This window comes from Eucalyptus grandis, chromosome 7 (assembly GCF_016545825.1).
Source record: "Eucalyptus grandis isolate ANBG69807.140 chromosome 7, ASM1654582v1, whole genome shotgun sequence".
Lineage (NCBI taxonomy): Eukaryota > Viridiplantae > Streptophyta > Magnoliopsida > Myrtales > Myrtaceae > Eucalyptus > Eucalyptus grandis.
In genome coordinates this window covers 50966627-50989008 of record NC_052618.1, presented here as the reverse complement: position 1 = coordinate 50989008, position 22382 = coordinate 50966627, and the positions used below count along the sequence as shown (strand labels likewise).

Sequence of the window (22382 nt, the reverse complement as noted above, 5' to 3'; positions counted from 1 at the left end):
CTCGCATTTCCTAAATCACCTCCTTCTACAGACAGATTGTTAAACATGGCTTCCCTATAAAGGCCAACCATTTAGAGCTCCGAAAGTGCCTTGACTTGAAGAATCATAAATGACAGTGTGTCGTATTGTTCTTCACTCGAGGCAGATTTTTCGCGAAAGAAAAGAAGGGTCTATTCCATTTGTTCGGGAGCTCAATTTCGTGTCCTTAGCTCTATCTGCCGAGGTTAATAACAATGGCAGTGGAAGAACAAAAGGAGGCATTGTTGAAAAAGCATTACTATGAGAATTGCCCCGGCTGTAAAGTCGAGAAGCTTAAGGAATCGCAGGGGGGCTTGCCAATCCGTGAACTTTTTTCGATCTGGATCGTCGTGCTTTGCAACGGTAATGATTTTACATAGCCTTATTGTTGTTCATAAGCTCTCTGTCAACTTCGGGTTTGCTTTTCTGGGTTTTTGGAACTTACCGAGTAAGTGGACATAACAATGATGCTAATTTGCATGGTATTTCGAAGTTAATTTGTTTGAACATTCAGTTGTTGACGTAAAGAAAATTAGACTGATGATGTTGCTGACCTGTCCCGTCCTTTCTCTTTCCAGCACTGCCAATATCATCTTTATTCCCATTCCTTTACTTCATGGTGAGTTCTTGCATTTTATACTTCAATTTTAAGGATGGTGTGTATATTAGTGCTCTATCTACACTTCGGATATAGAGTCTTACAAGGAAAATTATCAAAAAAGTTCTAAACAATTTACAATTATACTAGTTTAGTCCTTCCGCAAGTGGCTGGGGGACCTCCCCCTCGCCCAACAATGCTAGGGAGTCCTCACCCCTCGCCTAGTGACAACAAGGCGAGCTCTCGCCCCTTGCCAAGCGATGATGAGGTCAGCCCTTACTTGATCCAGGTGAGGGGGCCCTCGTCATTGCTGGGTTTGGCGAGGCCAGCCCTCGCCACATCCAGTAGGGGCTCGCCACGCCAGTGGCTGGGTGAGCTCGCCCTCGCCCAATGACAACAAGGGGAGCGCCTCTGGCCACCTTAGTCCGGCAAATGACGAGGGTTGGCCGATCGCCATAGCCAAAGGAAGAAGGAGGGAGGGGGAGGGAGGGAGGAAAAAAAAAAAAAAAGAAAGAAAGGTAAAAAAAGATTAAAAATTAATAAAATAATTTGAAAAAAATCATTATAAAATTTGTTGTTGGCGCCGGTTTATGGACGGCCAATTTTGGCCGAAAGAACTGAACTAGCACAATCGTAAAAGATTTAGGATTCAATTGACTAAAATAATAAGTTTATGACTAAATTGGCACAATTGCAAAATGTTTAGAACTTTTTTGGTAATTCTCCTGTGTCCTATATTGAATGATTATCGTTCCTGGTTAGTTCATCCTGAAAGTTTTTGTTTTTGTTACAAACGAAACAAGTATATGTGAAGTGAACATTCTTTTATCTTATTTTGAGGCATAAGAGTTAGCCATTGGAATGCATTCCCATAGGATGGTTAAACTCGATTAAAATTTCTGTTACTTTCCTCGGCAAATAATAATAAATGACTAGAAGTATATGACCTAGCCACTTCTACTCAAGAAATCTTAATTTGTTTGTTGAATTTCGAATGGCAGATTAGAGATTTTCATATCGCTGAAAGAGAGGAAGACATTGGGTATTATGCTGGTTATGTAGGTGAGATTATCCTGTTGCTTATCTCTTCATTGCGTCTCGAGAAAATTGTCCAAAAAGTCTTAAACATTTCAAATTTGTCAATTCAATTCTAAAATTTCACTTTTTGCCAATTAATTCCATCATTCTAATCTTGGTCGGAAATTGCTAACATAGACAACCAATGCTGACATGGCACTTTTTAAATAATATTTTGATTTTTTTTATAGTTTCTTTTTCTTCTTCTTCTTCTTTTTTTTTCTTTTTTTTGGGGTTTTCGGATCTAGGGTTGCTGCCCAACCCTTGCTGGCCACAAGTGAGGGCCCATGACCCGCGAAGGCCATAGGTGAGGATTGGTCGAACCTTGTTGGCAAATCGAGGGCATGCAAGCCCTCATCAGCCCCAAGTGATAGCCTTGAGCAAGGTTGCTGCCCTCGCCTAGTCAAATCTAGAGAGGGCATCACGGCCCTCACCATTTTGGGTGAGGGTTTGTTCGCCCTCACTTTCACGAACGGGGGCGTGACTCCCTCGCCCGAGCCGGTAAGAGTTGGCTGGCCCTCGCCCGTGGTCGATGACCTTAGATCCGAAAATCCCTCCAAAAAAGTAAAAAAAAAAAGAAAAACCATAAAAATTTCAAAATATTATTAAAATATTATTTATAAAAAAAAAAAAACACCACGTGAGCATTGGCCTTCTATATTAGCAATTTTTGGACGAAATTGGTTAGATTGACTAAATTGACAAAAAATGAAAATATTTAGAATTAAATTGACAAAATTGAAATGTTTAGAACTGAATTAATAAAAGTATAATAAATTTAGGACTTTTTAGGCGATTTTCGCCAAATTCCCTAGTTTGTTTTTTACTATATTTTTCCTAAACAAAGTACTTCCAATCTTGAAGGTTGTTCGCTCATGCTCGGTAGAGCCTTCACATCAGTCTTATGGGGAGTTGTGGCGGATCGCTACGGGCGAAAACCTGTCATAATTACGGGAACAATAGCAGTGTTAGTACAATATCACCATTTATTTTGAGTACCCAGCGAAAGAGATTTCTCAGATGATTACAATCAATTAATCACTACGATTTGACTTACAATCAGGGTTATATTCAACACTCTCTTCGGCCTAAGTGTGAACTTTTGGATGGCCATTGCAATGAGGTTCCTGCTTGGAAGTTTAAATGGTTTATATGGACCGATCAAGGTAAGATCTCATACAGCTTATGAACTTTTCGATTCGTAGTCGCACAAGTTATTTTGAGCCTCAGACAAACTATGCCTTCTTATATTGTTCAGCAAGTTTGCTATTACTCTCATAAATGCATTTCGTAATTTCTTAACAGGCTTATGCGACCGAATTGTTCCGTGAGGAGTACCAAGCGCTAGGAGTATCAACCGTAAGATCTCCAACTTTTGTCAAAACCTTTTATCTCTCAATATTGGTTCCTGGTTTTTCCGCTGAGTAAATAGAGGTGAGAGTTACATTTGGACTCAGGTTAGTACAGCGTGGGGGATAGGATTGATTATCGGGCCAGCTCTGGGAGGTTATCTTGCCCAGGTACTACTGATTTATCATTGACAATTTGGACACACATGTGCGAAATGCTTCTCATCTTCGATGCTCCTCTGATGTTCCTGGTGTTCTATTCTTTTTTCACTTCAGCCTGCGGAAAAGTTCCCATCGATATTTTCCAAAGAATCAGTGTTCGGAAGGTGAGTGGAAGTTGCTTTCTTCTACATTGATATTGCAGATCCTTTTAGGTGATCATCGACATGAACGGTAACATTTGATTTCCTGATTTTGATGCAGATTTCCCTACTTCTTGCCCTGTCTCACCATCTCATTTTTCGCATTGGTTGTTTGTGTCGCGTCCTGCTGGCTTCCCGTATGCACTTCACTAAACTCACTTCATGTTTCTCATTCTTGACATTGGATTTATATATTTATTTTCCTATCTTGAAACGTTACCTCTACTTCCCTTTATCTAAGAAAGGAGTAGCGACTGCTTGTTGCCCTTTATGAGTGCCCGAAAATCTGGCTTTATTGCAGGAAACATTGCATATGCACCATGCAAACAGCGAGCTTGATGAGCCTCGTGAAGATGTGGAGACCGCATCCCTCGAGGCCGGTGTGAAATGCAAGATGCAAAATGTCAAAGGGAAAGCTCCGAAAAAGTCTCTGCTTCGTAATTGGCCCTTGATGTCGGCCATCATTGCATACTGCGTCTTCTCACTTCACGACATGGCTTACTCAGAGGTAACGTAAAATGTCGAGCACTTCTCTACCATGCCTTCTCGGTTCTTCCTCATTCACCGTATTCTACTATCATGAATGCAATGATTTCAGTATTCATGCTGCCAAGTGCTTCATTGACAGTTGCTTAAAGAGCAAAAATTGTTATATAGTGTATGAACACGAACGTGAAATCTGCAAGTCAGTAGTCAGGGGACATTCCTAAGCTAGTTATGATTCAACGGTTGTCGTGAGAAAATCACTCGGGCTTGTTCTTGAGAATTCTATCCTAGTTTGGAGTGACTTATCAATATATGACATCAGCATATCATGCGAGTTTCCAAATGAGTTCGTTTTTTTCTTTTAATTCGATTCTCTCGTTAGTCTTTCCGTGCTTCTTTCTCTATGTAGATCTTCTCACTATGGGCCGTAAGCCCTAGGCAATACGGAGGTTTAAGCTACACGACTGAAGATGTTGGAACTGTTCTTTCCATCTCAGGTATATACTCCGGTTTCTTTCTTACATTTCAAGATATCGTTCAGGAAAACAGCGAGGTAGTCATATAAAACTGTAAATCAAACAAAACTTTGAGATGCGGCAGTCTGTATTCGTTGATTATGCGTTCTGCCTATTTAAAACTTAGAAATATGGTGATCTATTATCATTTAACATATCTCTATACTCATTTAACATATTTGCCGGGGTGCCGGGGATCCGCTGATTACCAAATCTTACTGCCAGGAGCGGGCCTCCTCATCTTCCAAACGTGTTTATACCCATACATGGACAGACTTCTTGGCCCCATTTTGGTAGCTCGCATTTGTGGGGTATGTTTCCGGCATTTCATAACTTGAAGTCGATCACGTGCATGTGACAAATATATATTCTGCCTAATTCTATCTCCAGCTATTCATGATCTATTTGAGTCAAAAGATGATAATCCCCGCGTTTGCTTCGCACCAATGCTTGAATGTAGGCCTTATCGTTACCCCTCTTGTCAAGCTACCCTTTTATAGCCATGCTAACCGGGCTAAGTCTCTCCATAGTGTTGAATTGCGCATCAGTCGTGAAGAATGTTCTATCTGTGAGTATGCCTTGCACTCTAAGCTACTATAAATGACGCTAATATGCACAGAAATGATTCAAATTACTGTTTCTGTGTGGAAAAGAGTAAGAAAAACCTCTGTTCATACCTAATTCTTACTGTTGAATTTTGCATGTCCACAGCTTTCTGTCTTCACCGGCTTGTTCCTTCTGCAAAACAAAGCCGTGGTAAGCTTCTAATGATCATCTTCAACGTGTCTGACCTTTACTAATATTCTCGAATACATACATCCCTCATGAAGGTTTGGCTTATGTCTGAATCTGAAATTGCAGGATCAAGATCAGAGAGGAGCTGCTAATGGAATCGCGATGACTGCCATGTCTCTCTTCAAGGCAGCTGGTCCAGCCGGAGGAGGCACATTGTGAGATCCGGTTAATTGTTGTCTGCTTTCATTATGTCATTACGACGGGACAATTGAGCAGTCGATCATATTAAACTCATAACTGAAAACAAGTAATTACTTCTCCTTGCATAAAGAGTACACTAGATCAATCTCTCATCCATGGACTCGAATCTTTCGCAGATTCTCTTGGGCACAGAAGCGTCAGGATGCGGCCTTCCTCCCAGGTAAACCGAACTTCCCCATTCTGGGACGACGGCTTTGGCCTTCTTTGTATTACCGTGATTAATTCATCTGCTGTCATCTGCTAAAAGGAAAGAAGATTTTTATGTGAGGAGGATGTGTATGTGCACGCATTCATGATCTACAATGATGAGAAATAAGTCTATGCCACTGTGATGGACCGCGCTTCAGCTCTCAGCTGACTGAGGAACTTCAACGATCCCGTATCTTTGTGCAGGCAACCAGATGATCTTCTTCATCTTGAATGTGGTTGCGGCAATCGGGGTGCTGATGACGTTCAAGCCGTTCCTTGTCGAGCGCCACTACTAAACTCAGCATAGCGCTGAAAACTAAGAGCAGAGCTTGCAAAGATCAGCTGCCATTCGATTCCTTCACAAGCCGAGTCGGGCCTGAAGTAGAGTGGGCAGGTCCATCGATCTCAGGCTCGTAAACTAGTACTATCATAGACCTAATCATGTTAGGCCCTCCAGACCGGAAGCACAATTTAAGTGGCTTAAGGACTTCTTTAGCCTGGTCATTATATGAATAGGACACTACATATTTTGCGTCATCGGGTCGCCTAAATACGAAAGTTTAGGTTCGACATATCAACACTGCCTTCTCATTGATCGAGTCTTAATTTTATAGACACCCCTTATTCTCACTACTTTGACACGAAATACGGGCCAAATCCTCGAGGATCGCTTGCAAGATCGATGAATGGCCCATTCCCATCTTTTTGAGCTACGAGGCTCATGTTATGCCATCAAAACAGCCATTTACCCATCGACAAGTTATACCAGATGATATGTAAGGGTGAACAAAAGGAATTGTCCGTATCAAGAAACACTCATATTGGACCAAATTAGCTAGTTCTAGGCAATTCTTGAGGGTACCGATATGATTTCTGGTTATATGCAAATTAGAACTGGTGAATTTCGGTCTAATTTCAAGTATGACACTGCCCACCAGACTACCTTGATCAAACCAACTTTTTTAATTTTTATTTCTTACAAATGTGAAAAATCCCTAATATCTTCAGTCTTTCACACCTCTTAATTCTTTTTTCCACATTTAAACAGAAACCCTAATCTCTCTCGCTCATGCCTCCTCCAATGATATTCTTTCCCTTGCTCGATGAATCCGTCACATTGCCCCGCTCCGACAAGGAGGACTTGTTCGATTCCATCGCCAACCGAACACGTCGAGGCTTCCTGTGTGAGAGAGAGAGAGAGAGAGAGAGAGAGAGAGAGAGCCGAGAAGCCGAGATTTTCAAGTCCAGGAGAGACGAAGTTGAGATCAAGAGCTACATGGAAGGGATGGCAAGCGAGCTCAAATGTGATTGCCAAGAAGTGGTGCTCTCAATGAGTGAAGAACAAAGAAGAAGGAGGGAGAGAGGGGGAGGGGGGAGGGCATCCGGTTCCATTTACTCATACGGAAACCAGATCAGATTGGTCAATCCAATTCCTGATTCCAAAAATTGGGAATGGTCCCTAATGATATGTGAGCGTCACATGATAAATTATATGATTTGTTGTTTCTATTATAGTCTTCAAGCATTTCATATATAAATTTAACACAATTATATGCCCAAGCATGCCACATCAAAATATCACACGTATGATTGTTGCGTATGATTGTTGCGTAACATACTCTTTCTTTAGATTTACTATAGAAGTGCATAGAGAAACTCCTTAAAAGAAACCCATTCATAGTCAATCATTTTGTAGATGTGTTATCATCTAGTTTCCTACAGAAGCGCATAGTGATTGTGTTATCATCCTGACTTTGGGAAATAAATGTTCCATTCCTAGTTTCCTTTGAGTATATGAATCAGTCTCTCTATTGCAATATACTTGTGTTGTAGTGGACTTTGTCGCTAGTATTAGTCAATGTCAACGTTATGCACGTTACCAATCACATTTATTATTTATCAATCTCTTTATGCAGGTTAAAAGTTATGAACGTCACGCGCATACAACTTAACTAAAATAATAATTACATCTAACCCTCTTGTGTCAAGCTTTGTCGTCCAGAAATTGGTATGTCATGTCATGTGGCTTTTGAAAAGCAACGATACCATCCAATCCATAATAGGGACAATTTCTTGGATTCTTCGGGACATTTGACCCAAGTAAGTTCCGATCATTGAATTATGTGAATCTCATATAAAATTCACGCAATCCAACAAAATGACTGACATTTGTTGCATTGATGTGCGCCCGAATCATGCAAATATTGCTCTTATATTGCGGGCTTCGCCCGTCTGCAAACAATGGCACTCAAATTGAAATCCCACCTCTTCCTCTTAGTTTCCGGAAAAGGAAAAAAAGAAAAGATAAAACCTGTTCTCCTTAGTTGCTATCCCAAAATGGACTTTTGTCTCGAACCACAAACATGAGAACCACTCCAACCCCCAGAAAAATTTGAACATCCAGACATATCATCTTGGCCATGTTTCCCGTTTCATATTGCTTTGTGCCTCGCACGTAGTCCTGCGCATTAGCCCATGCACCGCCACATGTATAAATACCACCAACGTCCATACCAGCGTCACCACAGCAGCGAAGCACAAAAGATAATCTCGAAGTCGCACATCAATGGCTTCGACCAAGGCCTATGGGAAGATCAGCGAAGCAGAGCAAGCGATGCTCGATGCTCGCCGCTGCACCCGGAAGAGAACCATCGTCATAAGCCTATCATCCATTGTTCTTGTTGCCATCGGGGTCGCAGCAGTGGTTGGTACTTCGGTGCACGCCAACAACATGAGCAGCGGAAAGCCTCGACCTCTCTCAACCTCAGTGAAGGCCGTGTGCGACGTCACGCTGTACAAGGACTCGTGCCTTAGCTCCCTCGCCCCAAGGGCTAACTCAAGTGGCCAGGTCCGCCCTGGGGATCTGTTCAAGCTGTCGATCCAAGTGGCCTTGGAGGAGTTGGCCAAGGCCGCCGGCTATTTCTCCGAGCAAGGAACGATCTTCAATAACACCATGGTGAATGAGACGGCAAGTTCGGCGCTGGAGAGCTGCCGTGAGCTCCTAGGGCTTGCGCTGGACCATTTGAACAGCTCGCTGTCATCGAGCGATGCCTCGAACGTGCTCAGTTCAGGGGATGATCTCAGGACCTGGCTCAGTGCGGCCGGGACGTGCCAACAGACGTGCATCGACGGGTTTGACGAATCAGCAGGAGCAATTAAAGAGAATGTTGCGAGCTATCTCAAGAATTCAGGTGAACTGATAAGCAATAGTCTTGCGATCATCACTTGGATTTCGAGCATCACGAGCTCGTTCAAGCTAAGGCGGCTCATGAGCATGCCTCACCCCTCCCACCACCTCGGCCACCACCTCGGCCATCACAAAGTGCCAAAATGGGTGCACCGGAAAGAGCGTGAGCTGCTTCAGAGCTCCGATTTGAGGAAGAAGGCGAATGCTGTTGTGGCCAAAGACGGTTCCGGCAAGTACAAGACCATCGGAGCCGCACTCAATGCTGTGCCTGACAAGAGCAACAACACGTTCGTGATCTACGTGAAGAAGGGGGTGTACAGCGAGAATGTGCGGGTTGAGAAGTCGAAGTGGAACGTCATGATGGTCGGCGACGGGATGGATGCAACGCTGGTCACCGGCAGCCTGAACTTCATCGACGGGACTCCAACGTTTAAGACTGCAACTTTCGGTAAAATTCACTCCTTCTCAATCTCCTGCTCTTTTTGCTTGTTTGTTTGGTAGAAGATTTTTAGGGATGAACAGTAATAATAGTAAACCGTTATTATTTTGCTAATGAACATGTTCTTAGAAAGTTTGATTAGAACTCGTTTACGATGACAACTTTTATTGAGGTACGAGAATATTAAATTTAAAAATTTCGAACCATAATTTGAGTGCAAGAAACATGTTCCTAGAAAGTTTCATTAGAACTCTTCTAGGATGACAAATTTTATCAAGATACGAGATTATTAACTTTGAAAGTTTCGAACCATAATTTGAGTGCAAGAACTAATGATTTATTGGCCTATATGTTGCTATTTACCACGTCATTATGTAAGACAAACTTTGTCAAGAAGAAAAGATATATAAAGCAGTTTTATTTTTAGTATATGGTTAGAATTCCGGTTTAATAATAATGATAACGTTCTTGTTTTAGCATTACTCCAGTTGTGAAAAGTAAGGTTAGATTAACATTTCTACTCTGCAGCTGTTTTTGGCCAAGGCTTCATTGCTAGGGACATGGGATTCCGCAACACCGCTGGCCCGGCCAAGCACCAAGCAGTGGCCCTCATGTCAACTGCCGATCGGTCCATTTTCTATCGGTGCCGCATCGACGCCTTCCAGGATTCCCTCTATGCTCACTCCAATCGCCAATTCTATCGGGATTGCAACATCTACGGGACAATCGACTTCATCTTCGGAAACTCCGCGGTTGTCTTCCAGAATTGCAACATTCTACCCAGGACGCCCATGCTTGGCCAGCAAAACACCATCACCGCTCAAGGCAAGATCGACCCTAATCAGAACACCGGCATCTCAATCCAGAACTGCACCATCTGGCCAGCGGGGAACTTGACCAATGTCCAAACGTTCCTTGGGCGACCGTGGAAGAACTACTCTACCACGGTGTACATGCGCTCCATGATGTCAGACATCATCAGCCCGAACGGTTGGCTTCCGTGGGTCGGCAACTCAGCCCCAGACACCATATACTATGCAGAACTTCAGAATTACGGACCAGGGTCTAACACAAAAAGCAGAGTCAAGTGGAATGGACTGAAATTGAACCTTTCTACTAACGAAGCTAGCAAGTTCACGGTCAAATCCTTCATCAAAGGCGACAAATGGATCAAGCTGGCGAATGTCACATATAATCCTAATTTGTGAAGTTGATACTGTATACTCGAGAGCTCTCCGATTGCCGGTTTCTCCTTTGGGCAATTTTTTATTTATGAGTTCACATTACTTTTCGACAAATGGATCAAGCCGGTGGATATCACATATAAGCCATTATTCTCACTACCTTTTACATGAAATACGGGCCGAAGCCTCGAGAATCGCTCGCAAGATTGATTTGAATGGGCCCATTCCCATCTTTTTGCATTATAATGACAAATTATACGATTTGTTATTTCTCATAAAACCAACACTTTTCGAAAACCTTTATATCGTATCGAACATTACGACACGTGTTTGACATTCTCCAACACTCGATCAACACGTGTAAAAAAATCTGACACCTGATCAATTATCCCAACAATAGAGTCTGAAATTTCAACATATGAGTTCGGAATTTCGACATGCACAAGATCAATTTTAAAAATTTTCAATAAATGAGGGGTTAATATGTAAATATGTAAAAAATAAAAAATAAATGGAGAAAGAAGAAAAATCTAATCTTCTCATCTCTTTCAATTCTCACTTCCCTGATACACAATTTACCTCAAGTTTGTTTATTTCTCTTCTTTTCCGACATGCTTTGATACGCGAGTCCATAATGTAAATTGTTTTATTTTTTCCTCCAAGTTTTATGAATTATTGGAATAAAGTTGGATTTGCTAAATTAAAAAAATAAATGATATTAATAAATGATGGATTAATATTTTTAGCATAAATTCATTCTATACTCTTTTATATTACTTGTTTAATTGTGAATTTGAATCAAATTAATTTGATTCAAATCATAATAAAAATGACAATTTATCATGTATATATACAAATATAAATTTAATATATAACGTGTCTCAACGTATCATAATTATCTATTTGTTAAAAAATAACATGTTAGTGTATCGTGCTATGTCGTGTCACATTTCGCATGTTCGTGCTGGTATTACTTAGGTTATTTCCATTATAGTTTTCAAGCTTTTCATGTACAAAATTAACAAAATTATATACTTGAGAAATGTCACATGGAAACGTCAGGTCATATGACTATTGCATAAAATATTTGCTCCATTGGGGTTAGCTACCAAAGTGCATAATAGAAAATCTTTAATATATATCCATCGACCTGAGGGACGAGCTCGTCGGCCTTTGGTGACGCTGGAACGTGGTTGATCTATGAGGTTCGAGCCTCGCCACCAATCGTCGATTTAGCGAGGCTCAAGCCCCTCCCCCTTTGGCGACGCTGGAGTGTTGCCGATCCACGAGACCCGAGCCTTGCCGTCCTCTAGTGACGCTCTTGTGACCTTCTAGGGACACTTAAGCGTCACTGATCTTGGAGGGCTGAGCCTCGTCGCCCTTTTGACCAGTTTGAGCTCACCTTTGGCTAACGACGAGCTAAAGAAGAAGAGAAAAGAAAAAAGGAAAAAGGAAAAAAAAAAATAATTAAAAAATCAAATTAAAAAAGAAAAAGAAAAATAATTAAATAAGTGGTGGAAGAGAGATGAGGGAAAATAAAAGTGGAAAATATTTTCTCCACTTTTGATAGTGTTTTTTCCATTAGCGGAATATGTTTTCCTTGACTGTTTATTTTTTGTGAAACAATATTAGAAAATATGGAAAATATTTTTCTGAAAATTATTTTTCGTAAGGCAAACGGAGCCTTAGTTTCCTTTGAATGTATGAATTAATCTCTCGATTGCAAAATACTTGTGTTGTGGTGCAGCTATTGCTATTATTAGTCAAAATCAATGTTATGCATATTACCAATCACATTTTTGTTTGTCCAATTGTTCAAATTATGTATGTAGAGAGTCATATATTTTTCCATCCCTAATACAGAAAATTTCATTCAAATATATTAATATTAGAAACTCAATCTATTGTATGAATATCAATTTGATTTTAAAATTTTCCAATTTACTAATTTAGTCCTAAATCTTTGTGCAAAATTCAATTTAGTCATTCTGGTCAATCTTCATTGGCAGTATGTCACATATGATGACTGGCGACGATTGTAATATCACGACAGCAGCTTTTGATGAAATTGATTAAAAGAATTATATTGAAATTTCACGAAAATGTTTAAGATTAAATTGACAAAATTGAAAAATTCATGATCGAATGGACATTAATAATTTAATATAATAGGTTTAGGACTAATTAAGTAATTTTCCCTTTAATATCATGTGGGCTAAAAGTTGTGGACATCACACATGTACACCTTAACTACGATAATAATTACATCTAATCCTCTCGTGACAAACTTCCTCGTCCACAAATGGGTACCTCATATCATGTGGCTCACCATGTGAATAATATTGGGAAAAATTTTCTTGGATTCTCGGGGAACACTTGACCTTAGAGAATCCCGCCTGTTGGTTCATGTAGACCCCATATAAAATTCACGCTACCCAAGGAAACCGGTGATATTCGCTGGACTGATGTGCGCCCAAATCATGTAGGTATTGCTCCTACGTTACAGGCTTCGCTCGTCTCCAAGCACCGGCCCTCTAATTGGACCCCTACCTCGTCTCGAACCACTACAAGAAATTGTCTTCTGGAGTCGCAACGGGTCGATATCGATGATCAGGAGAAACGTGAAACTTCACTCATCACATCGTCCAGACAAAGTCCTGCAATACATTGTACTGCGACAAGAATCTTTAACGGGGCCACTGGCTCGTCCAAAAAACAGGGGCAAAGAACCCAGCCAAGCCATGGATGATGGAGGTCCCCTTCCGGCGTCGCTGGCGCTCGGCCATGGTCATCGTCACCTTTGCTGGCATCACTCTCTAGATCTCAAGATCTGGCCTTCCATGGCGGAAGGCATTCAGGCGTCACATTGCTCGTCCATGGTCATCCTTAGCATCGAGTGACGACAGAAGGGGCGGCTCGGCTTAGACACGCAGGACGCGGCGAGGGGGACGTGCTGTAACTCGGACAAAGAAAAACTTCCGTGGCTGAATAGCTCTTGGGCAATTTTTTTATTTTTAATTTAACTCCACGTCGGTAGTGGACACATGTTCAAATTATGGGTGGTTGGAATTAAAACACGCATGCCACACGTCTGTGGCAAACGTGGTGGTTTTCAACCACTTAATATTTTCTCAATTTTTAACGTGGCCATTGGCTCGTCCAAATTCTCTTGTTTGATTTTGGCCCTTCGTAGACCAATTCATTACTGTTTAAAAACGAAAGATACAATGTATCATTTTCTTTAAGGAAGATCGACAGATCTTGATCATTTAAAATTGTTGAGGAAAATGTTTTATGGAAGTCGCAAGACTAATTCTCTTTAATAATTATCAAAAAAATCTTAAATCTTTTTTATAAATACCAATTCAATCCTAATTTTTTTTAATTTGATCGTTTTTTTCAAAAAAAAAAAAATCATTCATTCATCACAATTAAACATGAGAGAAACATAAAAAGCTTCCAAGCACAGCAAATCCCAAAAGGACTGTAAAACAAAACAAAACCTACAAAATTAAAGAGTACGGCTTATAGCTTTAAGCACACTCTCATTTCAAAAGAACAATCCATTGCAACATAAAAAACCAAAAGCAAATCACCGGCTGATGATAGGAAACATCAGTAATAGGCACATTCTGAGATCTTTCCCTTTAGAAACTACAACCTATAGTATTCGCCTAAGTTCAGCGTCCTCAACATGATCGCCATATGAAGACAACAAGAACAATAGGATGTTAAGCCACCATAGATTGAATGCTTCTAAGAACCTCTTATTTAGATTTAGATCAAGAAAGAAAAGCTTGCAAAATTAAATGTATATCTTAATTGGGAGGGGAGAGCTTCCGCCAACTTTTAGAGAAGTCATATAACCATGTTTTAGGTATCTTGCTTCCTGGACTGGATTAGACTGATGACAACTTTATCATAAAATTTGACCAATTTAATCATAAATATTTTAACAATTTACCAATTTAGTCTTTTCAACCAATTGGTAGGAATTTGCTGATGTGATATTAGTCATCCTATGCAACGCAATTGATGCATACATGGATAAATTATAAAAAAGAAGAGAAAAGAAATAAAAAAATTCAATTTAAAAAATTTCAAAAATTGTCCAAATCAACCTGTAATACCATATAATAAGCCTAATGTTTATGCCAGCGATGATTGTCGACTAAAATTGGCTATGAGAATTAAATTAGTAAATCGTTAAAAAGTTTAGAACTAAAGTAGCAAGATTTAAAAGTTTATTACCAAAGTATCATCCATCAATAGGTGTATTATTTTTTTCTACTTTTCTTTGACAAAGTCAAAACAACAAGAGATAATTACTTGTTCTTGACTACTTCGGCCGAAAATCGAGAGGAGAATTCAATCTTTCCCTACTCTCTCTATTTAAATTTCACACTGTTGACTGCGACCTCAGGTTTCAATCAAGTATTGCGGCCACAAACATTCGGAACCTTTCTTTGTCCCCTTTTTCCACCAGCTTATCAATGAGAGACGTGCCCTTGATCGCATCTATCTCTCTTCACGTCAATAATTCCCAAAAGACAATCATATAATTCCAAAAAGACAGTCATGTCTCTGTCGTTTAGGAAATGATTGTTAGTGACCCCGCGCTAGTCATGTGCGATGCAGAAAAATATAAAAAAATGTAGTTCTTCAGTAGGCATTTGACCTTGTCCCTAATTCATTGCGACTTGATCACGTTGCTGTCGGGATTTTAAAATTTAATTCTCGTGGTGAACGTGAAATTTATTGTACTCGAACTGACCTAGAAATACTATTGACAAAACTAATTTCGAATATACCGACGGGAGACCTATTTCTTTTTCTTTTTCTTCTTCTTTTCAAAAACCACTTTCGAATACAAGTCAGTTTTATTTGAAAATTATGTCCACCATTTATCTTAAATGAAGGTACTTAAGATTATTAAGTCATCGAATAAGAATGAATCTTAAAATATCGATGTATTGAGTGTTCTCATGAAACATCTTTGAATGACCCATTTCTTTATTTTTGTAATATTTTCTACGGGACTTTCCGGGAAGCTCCTACCTAAGGCTGGAGAGTTCTATTTGCAATTTGCTTTTCCAAACGTTGGACAGAGCCCTAGTATTCTGATTGCAATTGTCTTTGCCTCCTATTATTACACGTTCTATTGGGGAACAGCTGGTGTTTTTGGCACGCAGTCCATAAATAAGGCTATCGTCTCTGCTCTCCTTTCGTCATCCAAGAGCCACTTCACCTTGTTTCAAAGTTCCAGCTCCGACAGCGGTTGAGTTGAGTACGTCATATCTTGTCAGTTCTCTGTGCAATTCTCGATCTTATGGTTTTTACAAAATGCACAAGTGATTGGCATGAGAAGCGATATCATCCTAAACTCGCGACATAACAATTTTATGTATTCTCTATGTATCTATTCTTTGAACATATGATTTTTAATTTTGTCCTGATGATTTATCTTGTTATTGAGAGCTTGCTTTACTTTGAAATTATCTGGGATTTGTCTTGATTTCCAGTTATGTTGTGTTGTTTCTCTCTTATTTTTCACGGAAATGGCGGAAAGTTACTTTCAATCCCAAAAAAGAAAAGTAATAGATTGACCTTTTATGTTTGAAAATATTTTTTAATAACGAGAAACCCCTGTCTAGATAGTAAATTAAGGGTACTAACACCAGTTTCTAATGTCTTGGAGTAAAAAAAAAAAGCGAAACGAAATTTGAGTGGGTTGCTCCGAGTCTCCGACTTCCATGGTGCCCAGCAAGATCCAGAAGATTTCGATCATATTTGTCCCTCTTGTTCTAACTCTCTTTGAAACGTGTCCTTCGACCAGAGAAAATGACGTGTGCCATGATGACAATTGGAACGAGTTGGTTCTCATATTCCCTACATCACCTCCTTCTCCAGACTCATCGTCCTCTTATGGCGCTTCCCTTCAAAAGCCAGTGCAAAACAAGAAAAACCCTTAATCATAGATTACAAAATCTTCTTCCTTTATATTTCAGGGCATGTGATTAGAACCTTTTTTTCTCTACACGAAACGATCCGAAGTTGCAATCTATGTATCTTCAGCATTGAACGTGAAGCATCTTAACGTTTTCGAGTGCTCTCGCTCTCGGATTATGCCTTAAAAGTGGAGGATCGTATACTATGCTGTGGGGTATTGTTCTTCACTAACGCTTTGTGATTAATCTCCCCTTGAAGCAGATTTCGTTGGGCAGCTGACTTTCGCGAGTGCAGCTCTCCCTGTCGACATTAATAACAATGGCAGCAGAAGAACAAGAGAAGGCGCTGTTGGAGAAGTATTTCCATGAGAACTGCCCCGGCTGCAAAGTCGAGAAGTATAAGGAATCGCAGAAAGGCTTCCCGATCCGCGAGCTCCTGTCGATCTGGATCGTCGTGCTTTGCACAGGTAATGAGCATATATAGCATTTGTTTATAAGCTTCCGGCCAACTTTTAGTTTTTTTTTTCTTTTTCTTGGGTTCTTTTAACTTACTGAGTAACTGCACATAACAACATCGCGAATTTGCATGATATTTCGGAGTTAATTTGTTTGGGATAATTCAGTTGTTGATATGAAGTTAAGCCCATGACGATATCGCATAGTGATGAAGAGTATACCTCCAGATGTTTCCTTTCCCTTGTGTCGTCATAGCTATGACGTTAATTGGTTCCATAATTTAATCTTTGACACTTCGAAAAGATGTGCTTGTAGTTACATAATTACTGACTTGTGTCCTGTCCTTTCTCTTTCCAGCACTGCCAATATCATCTCTATTCCCATTCCTTTACTTCATGGTAAGTTCATACGTTTTGTATTTCAACTTTTAAGTATGACATATATATATGATATGTTCTGTCTACACCCGAGCCTAAATTGTATGGTTTGAGCTTTGTTTTCTCAGATGCCGTCTCTCTAGGCTCCTGGTCGATTAGTCCAATTTTTTTTTTTCTTTTGTTGCAAGTACGACAAGTGTGCGCGAAGTGAATAGTTGCTTAAGATGGTTAAACTTGACTAAAAGTTCCATTATTTTCCTCGGCAGATAATTGTATAAATGACTCGAAGCATATGATTTAGCCTCTCCAACTTGAGAAATCTCTGATTGTTTCTTGAATTTTGAATGACAGATTAGAGACTTTCATATTGCCAAAAGAGAGGAAGACATCGGATATTATGCTGGCTATGTAGGTGAGATTATCCGAGATTGCTTGTTCATTGTAGACTCCTTTGTTTGTCTTCGACTCAACTTTTCACTAACAAACTCCTTCAAATCCCAAAGGTTCTTCATTCATGTTCGGTAGAGCCTTGACATCGGTCTTCTGGGGAATCGTGGCAGATCGCTATGGGCGAAAACCTGTAATAATTATGGGAACAATTGCAGTGTTAGTACAAGATCGCCATTCATTTTGAGTTCCCAGTGAAAAAACTCCTCCGACAAATACAATCAATTGACCATTCTGATTTGATTTATACCAGGGTTATTTTCAACACTCTCTTCGGCCTAAGTGTGAACTTTTGGATGGCTATTGCCATGAGGTTCCTTCTGGGAAGTTTAAATGGTTTACTCGGACCTATCAAGGTAAGATCTCATAAGGCTTATGATTGTTGGGATTCCTCGTGGGACAGGTTATTTTGAGCCTCAAATGAAGTATCCCTTCTTATATTATTCCATGAATTTGCGACCATTCTCATATATGTATTTCGCTATTTTGTAACAGGCTTATGCTACCGAAATATTCCGTGAGGAGTACCAAGCGCTAGGAGTATCAACCGTAAGATCTTTGACCTTTGTAAAAACCTTTGAGCTCTCAATACAAGTTCCTAGTTCTTCTGCTAAGTAAATAAAGCTGAGAGTTACACTTTGGACTCAGGTCAGTACAGCATGGGGGATAGGATTGATCATCGGTCCAGCTCTGGGAGGTTATCTTGCTCAGGTACTTCTGATTTATCATATCTCGACGCATGAAATTTAGTATCCAAAAGCGACAAAAATTCTGGCACTACGTGTGGAATGCTTCTCTCATTTTTTGTGCTCCTCTGATGTTCCTGGTTTTCTATTTCTTCCGTTTCAGCCTGCAGAAAAGTTCCCGTCGATATTTCCCAAAGAATCAGTGTTCGGAAGGTGAGTGGAAGTTGCTTTCTTCCAAATTTAGATGCAGATCCAATTAAGTGATCATGGACACAAGCGGTAAACATTTGATTTCCTGATGTCGATGCAGATTTCCCTACTTCTTGCCCTGTCTCGCCATCTCCGTTTTTGCATTGGTAGTTACTATCGCAACCTGCTGGCTTCCGGTACGCACTTCACCAAACTCAGTTCATGTTTCTCATCCTTGATATTGGAAAACAATCCGATGCTTTTTCTTCTCACGAGACGTTACCTCTGCTTCACCTTATCTATGAAAGGATTATCGACTGCTTGTTGAGCTGTATTGAGGGTCCGAAAATCTGGTTTTATTGCAGGAAACATTGCATAAGCACCACAAAAGTAGCAAGTTTGATGCGGCTTGCGAAGATGTGGAGACCGCACCCCTCATGTCCGGCACAAAATACAAGACTCAAAAGGCCGAGGGGAAAGCTCCAAAAAAGTCTCTGTTTCGGAATTGGCCCTTGATGTCATCCATCATCGTGTACTGCGTCTTCTCACTTCATGACATGGCTTACACCGAGGTAACCTAAAATGTCGCGTGCTTGTCTTTGCCTTCTTAGTCCTTTGCTCACTGTTTCAGACATTCTACAATCAGGAGTGCAATGATTTCGATAGTCATGCTGCCAAGTGCTTCATTGACAGTTGCCTAAAGAGCCAAAAAAAAATTTCATTGTGGGTGAACACAAACTTATAGTCCGCAATGCAGTAGTCAGAGGACATTCTTTTGGTATAGTTATGATTTAGTGGTTGTCGTAATAATATTACTTTGGCTTGTTCTTGGAACTCTATCATATTCCAAAGTAGTTGATTGGAATATGGCATTATCATATCAAGCTGGTTTCCTAATAAATTCATATTTGTGTTAATTTAAGCTCTTCTAGTTTGATCCTCTCATTAGCCATTCTGTGCTACTTTCTCTTTGTAGATCTTCTCACTATGGGCCGTAAGCCCTAGGCGATATGGGGGCTTGAGCTACACGACTGAAGATGTTGGAAATGTTCTTGCTATCTCAGGTATATACTCCTGTTTCTTTCTTATATTTCAAGATAGATTCTTTCTGAAAAAAACTGTAATTTGAACAAAACTTTGAGCGGTGGCAGTCTGAATTCATTGATATGCATTCTGTCTTTTTAAACCTTAGAAGTATGGCGGTTTATTATCATTCAACTCTCTGTGTACTCGTTCCATTTGCTGGAAATTGCTGATTACTAAATTCTACTGCCAGGTGCCGGCCTTCTCATCTTCCAAACGTGTTTATACCCATACTTCAATAGACTTCTCGGCCCTGTTGTGGTAGCTCGCTTAAATGGGGTATTCCTAACTGGAAATCGAGCACCTGCTCGTGATAAATATATTTTCTGGCTATTGTATCTCCGGCCATTCAAGATTTATTTGATAAAAAGACAATGATCCCCTGGTTTTAATTCTCACAAATGCGTGCAGGTCCTAGCGATTCCGCTCTTGTCAAGCTACCCTTTTATAGCCATGCTGACCGGGCTAAGTCTCTCCATAGTGTTGAATTGCACATCAGTTGCGAAGAATGTTCTATCTGTAAGTATGTCTTACACTGCAAGCTACTATATATGAAGCTAATGTGCACGTCAATCATTCAAATTACTTTTTGTGCATGGAAAAGAGAAAAAAAAAAATCCAAATTCTCTGCTCGTACCTAATTCTAATTGTCATATTTTGCATGTCGAAAGACTTCCATCATCACCAGCTTGTTCCTTCTGCAAAACAAAGCCGTGGTGAGCTTCTAAAGATTATCCTCGAAGAGTCTGATCTTTATTAACATTCTCAAATACATACCTCTCTCGAAGGTTTGGCTTAACTCTGAGTCTAAAATTGCAGGATCAAGATCAGAGAGGAGCTGCTAATGGAATTGCGATGACTGCAATGTCTCTCTTCAAGGCGGCTGGTCCAGCCGGAGGAGGCGCAATGTGAGATCCGGTTAATCGTTCTCTGCTTTCATTATGTCATTAAAACGGGACAATTAAGCAGTTGGTCATGTTAAACTCATCACTGAAAACAAATAATTACCTCTGCATGCTTCAAGAGTAGATTTAATTAGTGTTCTCATGCATGGAACCAAATTTTTGGCAGATTCTCTTGGGCACAGAAGCGTCAGGATGCAGCCTTTCTCCCAGGTAAACTGACCTTTTCCAGTTCTACGATGACGGCTCTGGCCTTCTTCGTATAAACATGACTAGTTCATCTGTTGTCTTCTGCTAAAAGAAACGAAGCAGTTGTTCACATGAAGCTGTGCATATGCACACGATTCATGATATACAATGATGAGAAATAAGTCGAGGCCACCGTGATAGACCGTACTTGATCTCTCAGCCGAATGAGGAACTTTAACGGCCTCGTGCCTATGTGCAGGCAACCACATGGTCTTCTTCATCCTGAACGTGGTTGAGGCAATTGGGGTGCTGATGACTTTCAAGCCCTTCCTAGTCGAACGCCGCTAAGTGGAAGAAACAGAATCAAACCCGCATGAATTCTTAGGAGAGCCCTGCTAAAACTCAGAGCAGAGCCAGCAAAAGATCAGCTGCCATTCAATTTTTCTTCTTCACAAGGTCGAGCAGCATTTGCCATCCACAAAGCGGAGGCGGCCCCTTTCAGGTCAAGAATCTCGATCCTAGTTGAATCAGCGTTTTGGCCCTTATGTGCTCACATTCTTAATATTCCAACAACAGCATCGAATAGAATTACGATGTTATTACTCATTATAATGTAACCTTCAGCAGAATTAGCCTCCGGAAGGATTAGTCCGCGACATTGTAAGAATAGTGCAATTGATTGAAAACAGAAAAACCAGTCGGGTCAATCAAAGTTTCATCGGTTGAATTCATTGATATTGCTGCACTTACCGCTTCCTTCTTAGTGCCACAGGAACCAGCTTATGAGCCTAACAGAGACATCGCGACCAGAACGGAATGCTTGATGCCGAGCAGAAGGCAGATACCATCTGTACTCCATATCAGATCGCTTAAAACGATACCATTGTTTCGATAAATTGGTCCACCTAGTTATGTAGGAGTCCTTAACACCGCATCGAACATTTCAAGATAAAGTCCGCAATAATCTTAAGATGAGAGAGAAAAGGAAGGATAGTGCAAATGTCCGATAATATCTCATCATCTATTAAGTCAGCTGCAACGCAGAACCAAAGCTCTTTATGGGGTGAACGATTTTAGGTTATTTACAAGTTTTATTAGAATCTATCCGTCGGAAATACCAATTGGAACAGAGTTCACATTATTTTAAAATCTGGAATCTACTCTATACGTCATGAAACCTAAAACCTACCTTATCCATTTAAAAGAAGCCGTTCCATAGTCAATTTTTCATATGGCAGCTATGATCGATAGTTTATAAATACAAATCTATGTGCGTTTCTCTATTAGTTTCCCTTTGCTTGTGTTGGGGTCCACCATGTCGCTATTGATAGACAGTAGCAACTTTATGCATCACATTCCATTTTTGTCCAATGTTTCATTACCTCACCCCAGAAAAAAAAAATATTTATATAAACAAAAAGTCAGCACCTCACAAATGTGCATACATATGATGCGGGTTATGAGTAGGGGACCAAACCCACATACAACTTTGATAATAATTGCATTTTGACCCTCTCATCACAAACTCTTATCATCCCCAGTTTGGTGGCTCATATCACGGGGCTTTCGAAACTGACATTACCATGTGATGATGTGCCTCGCGAGAAATTATTGAAATCTTCGAGAGCACTTGAGCCCAGTAAATCATAGCCACTGGATTCACGTGGTCCAACGGCTAATATTTTATTAAATCGATGTGCACTGA

At 40.3% G+C, this 22382-nt stretch overlaps 3 protein-coding genes across 9 annotated transcripts; all 3 read left to right on the top strand.

Annotated features, from left to right (window-relative positions):
* LOC120285965 (protein ZINC INDUCED FACILITATOR-LIKE 1-like) lies at window positions 1-6183 on the top strand. 4 transcript variants are annotated; one of them, XM_018877807.2, is made up of 17 exons: window positions 2-381; window positions 597-637; window positions 1618-1678; window positions 2558-2660; window positions 2757-2859; window positions 2999-3052; window positions 3151-3213; window positions 3319-3368; window positions 3466-3541; window positions 3706-3912; window positions 4300-4387; window positions 4631-4716; window positions 4866-4973; window positions 5117-5161; window positions 5267-5355; window positions 5518-5561; window positions 5649-6183. In XM_018877807.2, the coding sequence occupies exons 1-17, from the start codon at window positions 234-236 to the stop codon at window positions 5666-5668; spliced, it is 1386 nt and encodes a 461-aa protein (XP_018733352.2). In that variant the 5' UTR covers window positions 2-233; the 3' UTR covers window positions 5669-6183. The 4 variants fall into 4 exon arrangements, with proteins under 4 accessions (XP_039174039.1, XP_018733352.2, XP_018733350.2 ...); XM_018877805.2 differs by having other exon boundaries at window positions 3-381; window positions 5795-6183; XM_039318105.1 differs by lacking the exon at window positions 4866-4973 and having other exon boundaries at window positions 1-381; window positions 5795-6183.
* A 1956-nt stretch (window positions 6184-8139) lies between these two features.
* Window positions 8140-10571, top strand: LOC104454046 (probable pectinesterase/pectinesterase inhibitor 46). The gene is made up of 2 exons (XM_010068760.3): window positions 8140-9225; window positions 9745-10571. The coding sequence occupies exons 1-2, from the start codon at window positions 8157-8159 to the stop codon at window positions 10422-10424; spliced, it is 1749 nt and encodes a 582-aa protein (XP_010067062.2). The 5' UTR covers window positions 8140-8156; the 3' UTR covers window positions 10425-10571.
* Window positions 10572-15466: 4895 nt separating this feature from the next.
* Window positions 15467-21412, top strand: LOC104454045 (protein ZINC INDUCED FACILITATOR-LIKE 1). 4 transcript variants are annotated; one of them, XM_039318107.1, is made up of 18 exons: window positions 15467-15683; window positions 16611-16815; window positions 17162-17202; window positions 17533-17593; window positions 17685-17787; window positions 17882-17984; window positions 18124-18177; window positions 18277-18339; window positions 18478-18527; window positions 18625-18700; window positions 18869-19075; window positions 19480-19567; window positions 19780-19865; window positions 19998-20105; window positions 20258-20302; window positions 20406-20494; window positions 20658-20701; window positions 20937-21412. In XM_039318107.1, exons 2-18 carry the CDS (start codon window positions 16668-16670, stop codon window positions 21023-21025), a joined length of 1455 nt encoding a protein of 484 aa, XP_039174041.1. In that variant the 5' UTR covers window positions 15467-15683; window positions 16611-16667; the 3' UTR covers window positions 21026-21412. The 4 variants fall into 4 exon arrangements, with proteins under 4 accessions (XP_039174041.1, XP_010067057.1, XP_010067059.1 ...); XM_010068755.3 differs by having other exon boundaries at window positions 15467-15687; XM_010068757.3 differs by having other exon boundaries at window positions 15467-15687; window positions 16608-16815.
* Window positions 21413-22382: the final 970 nt, after the last annotated feature.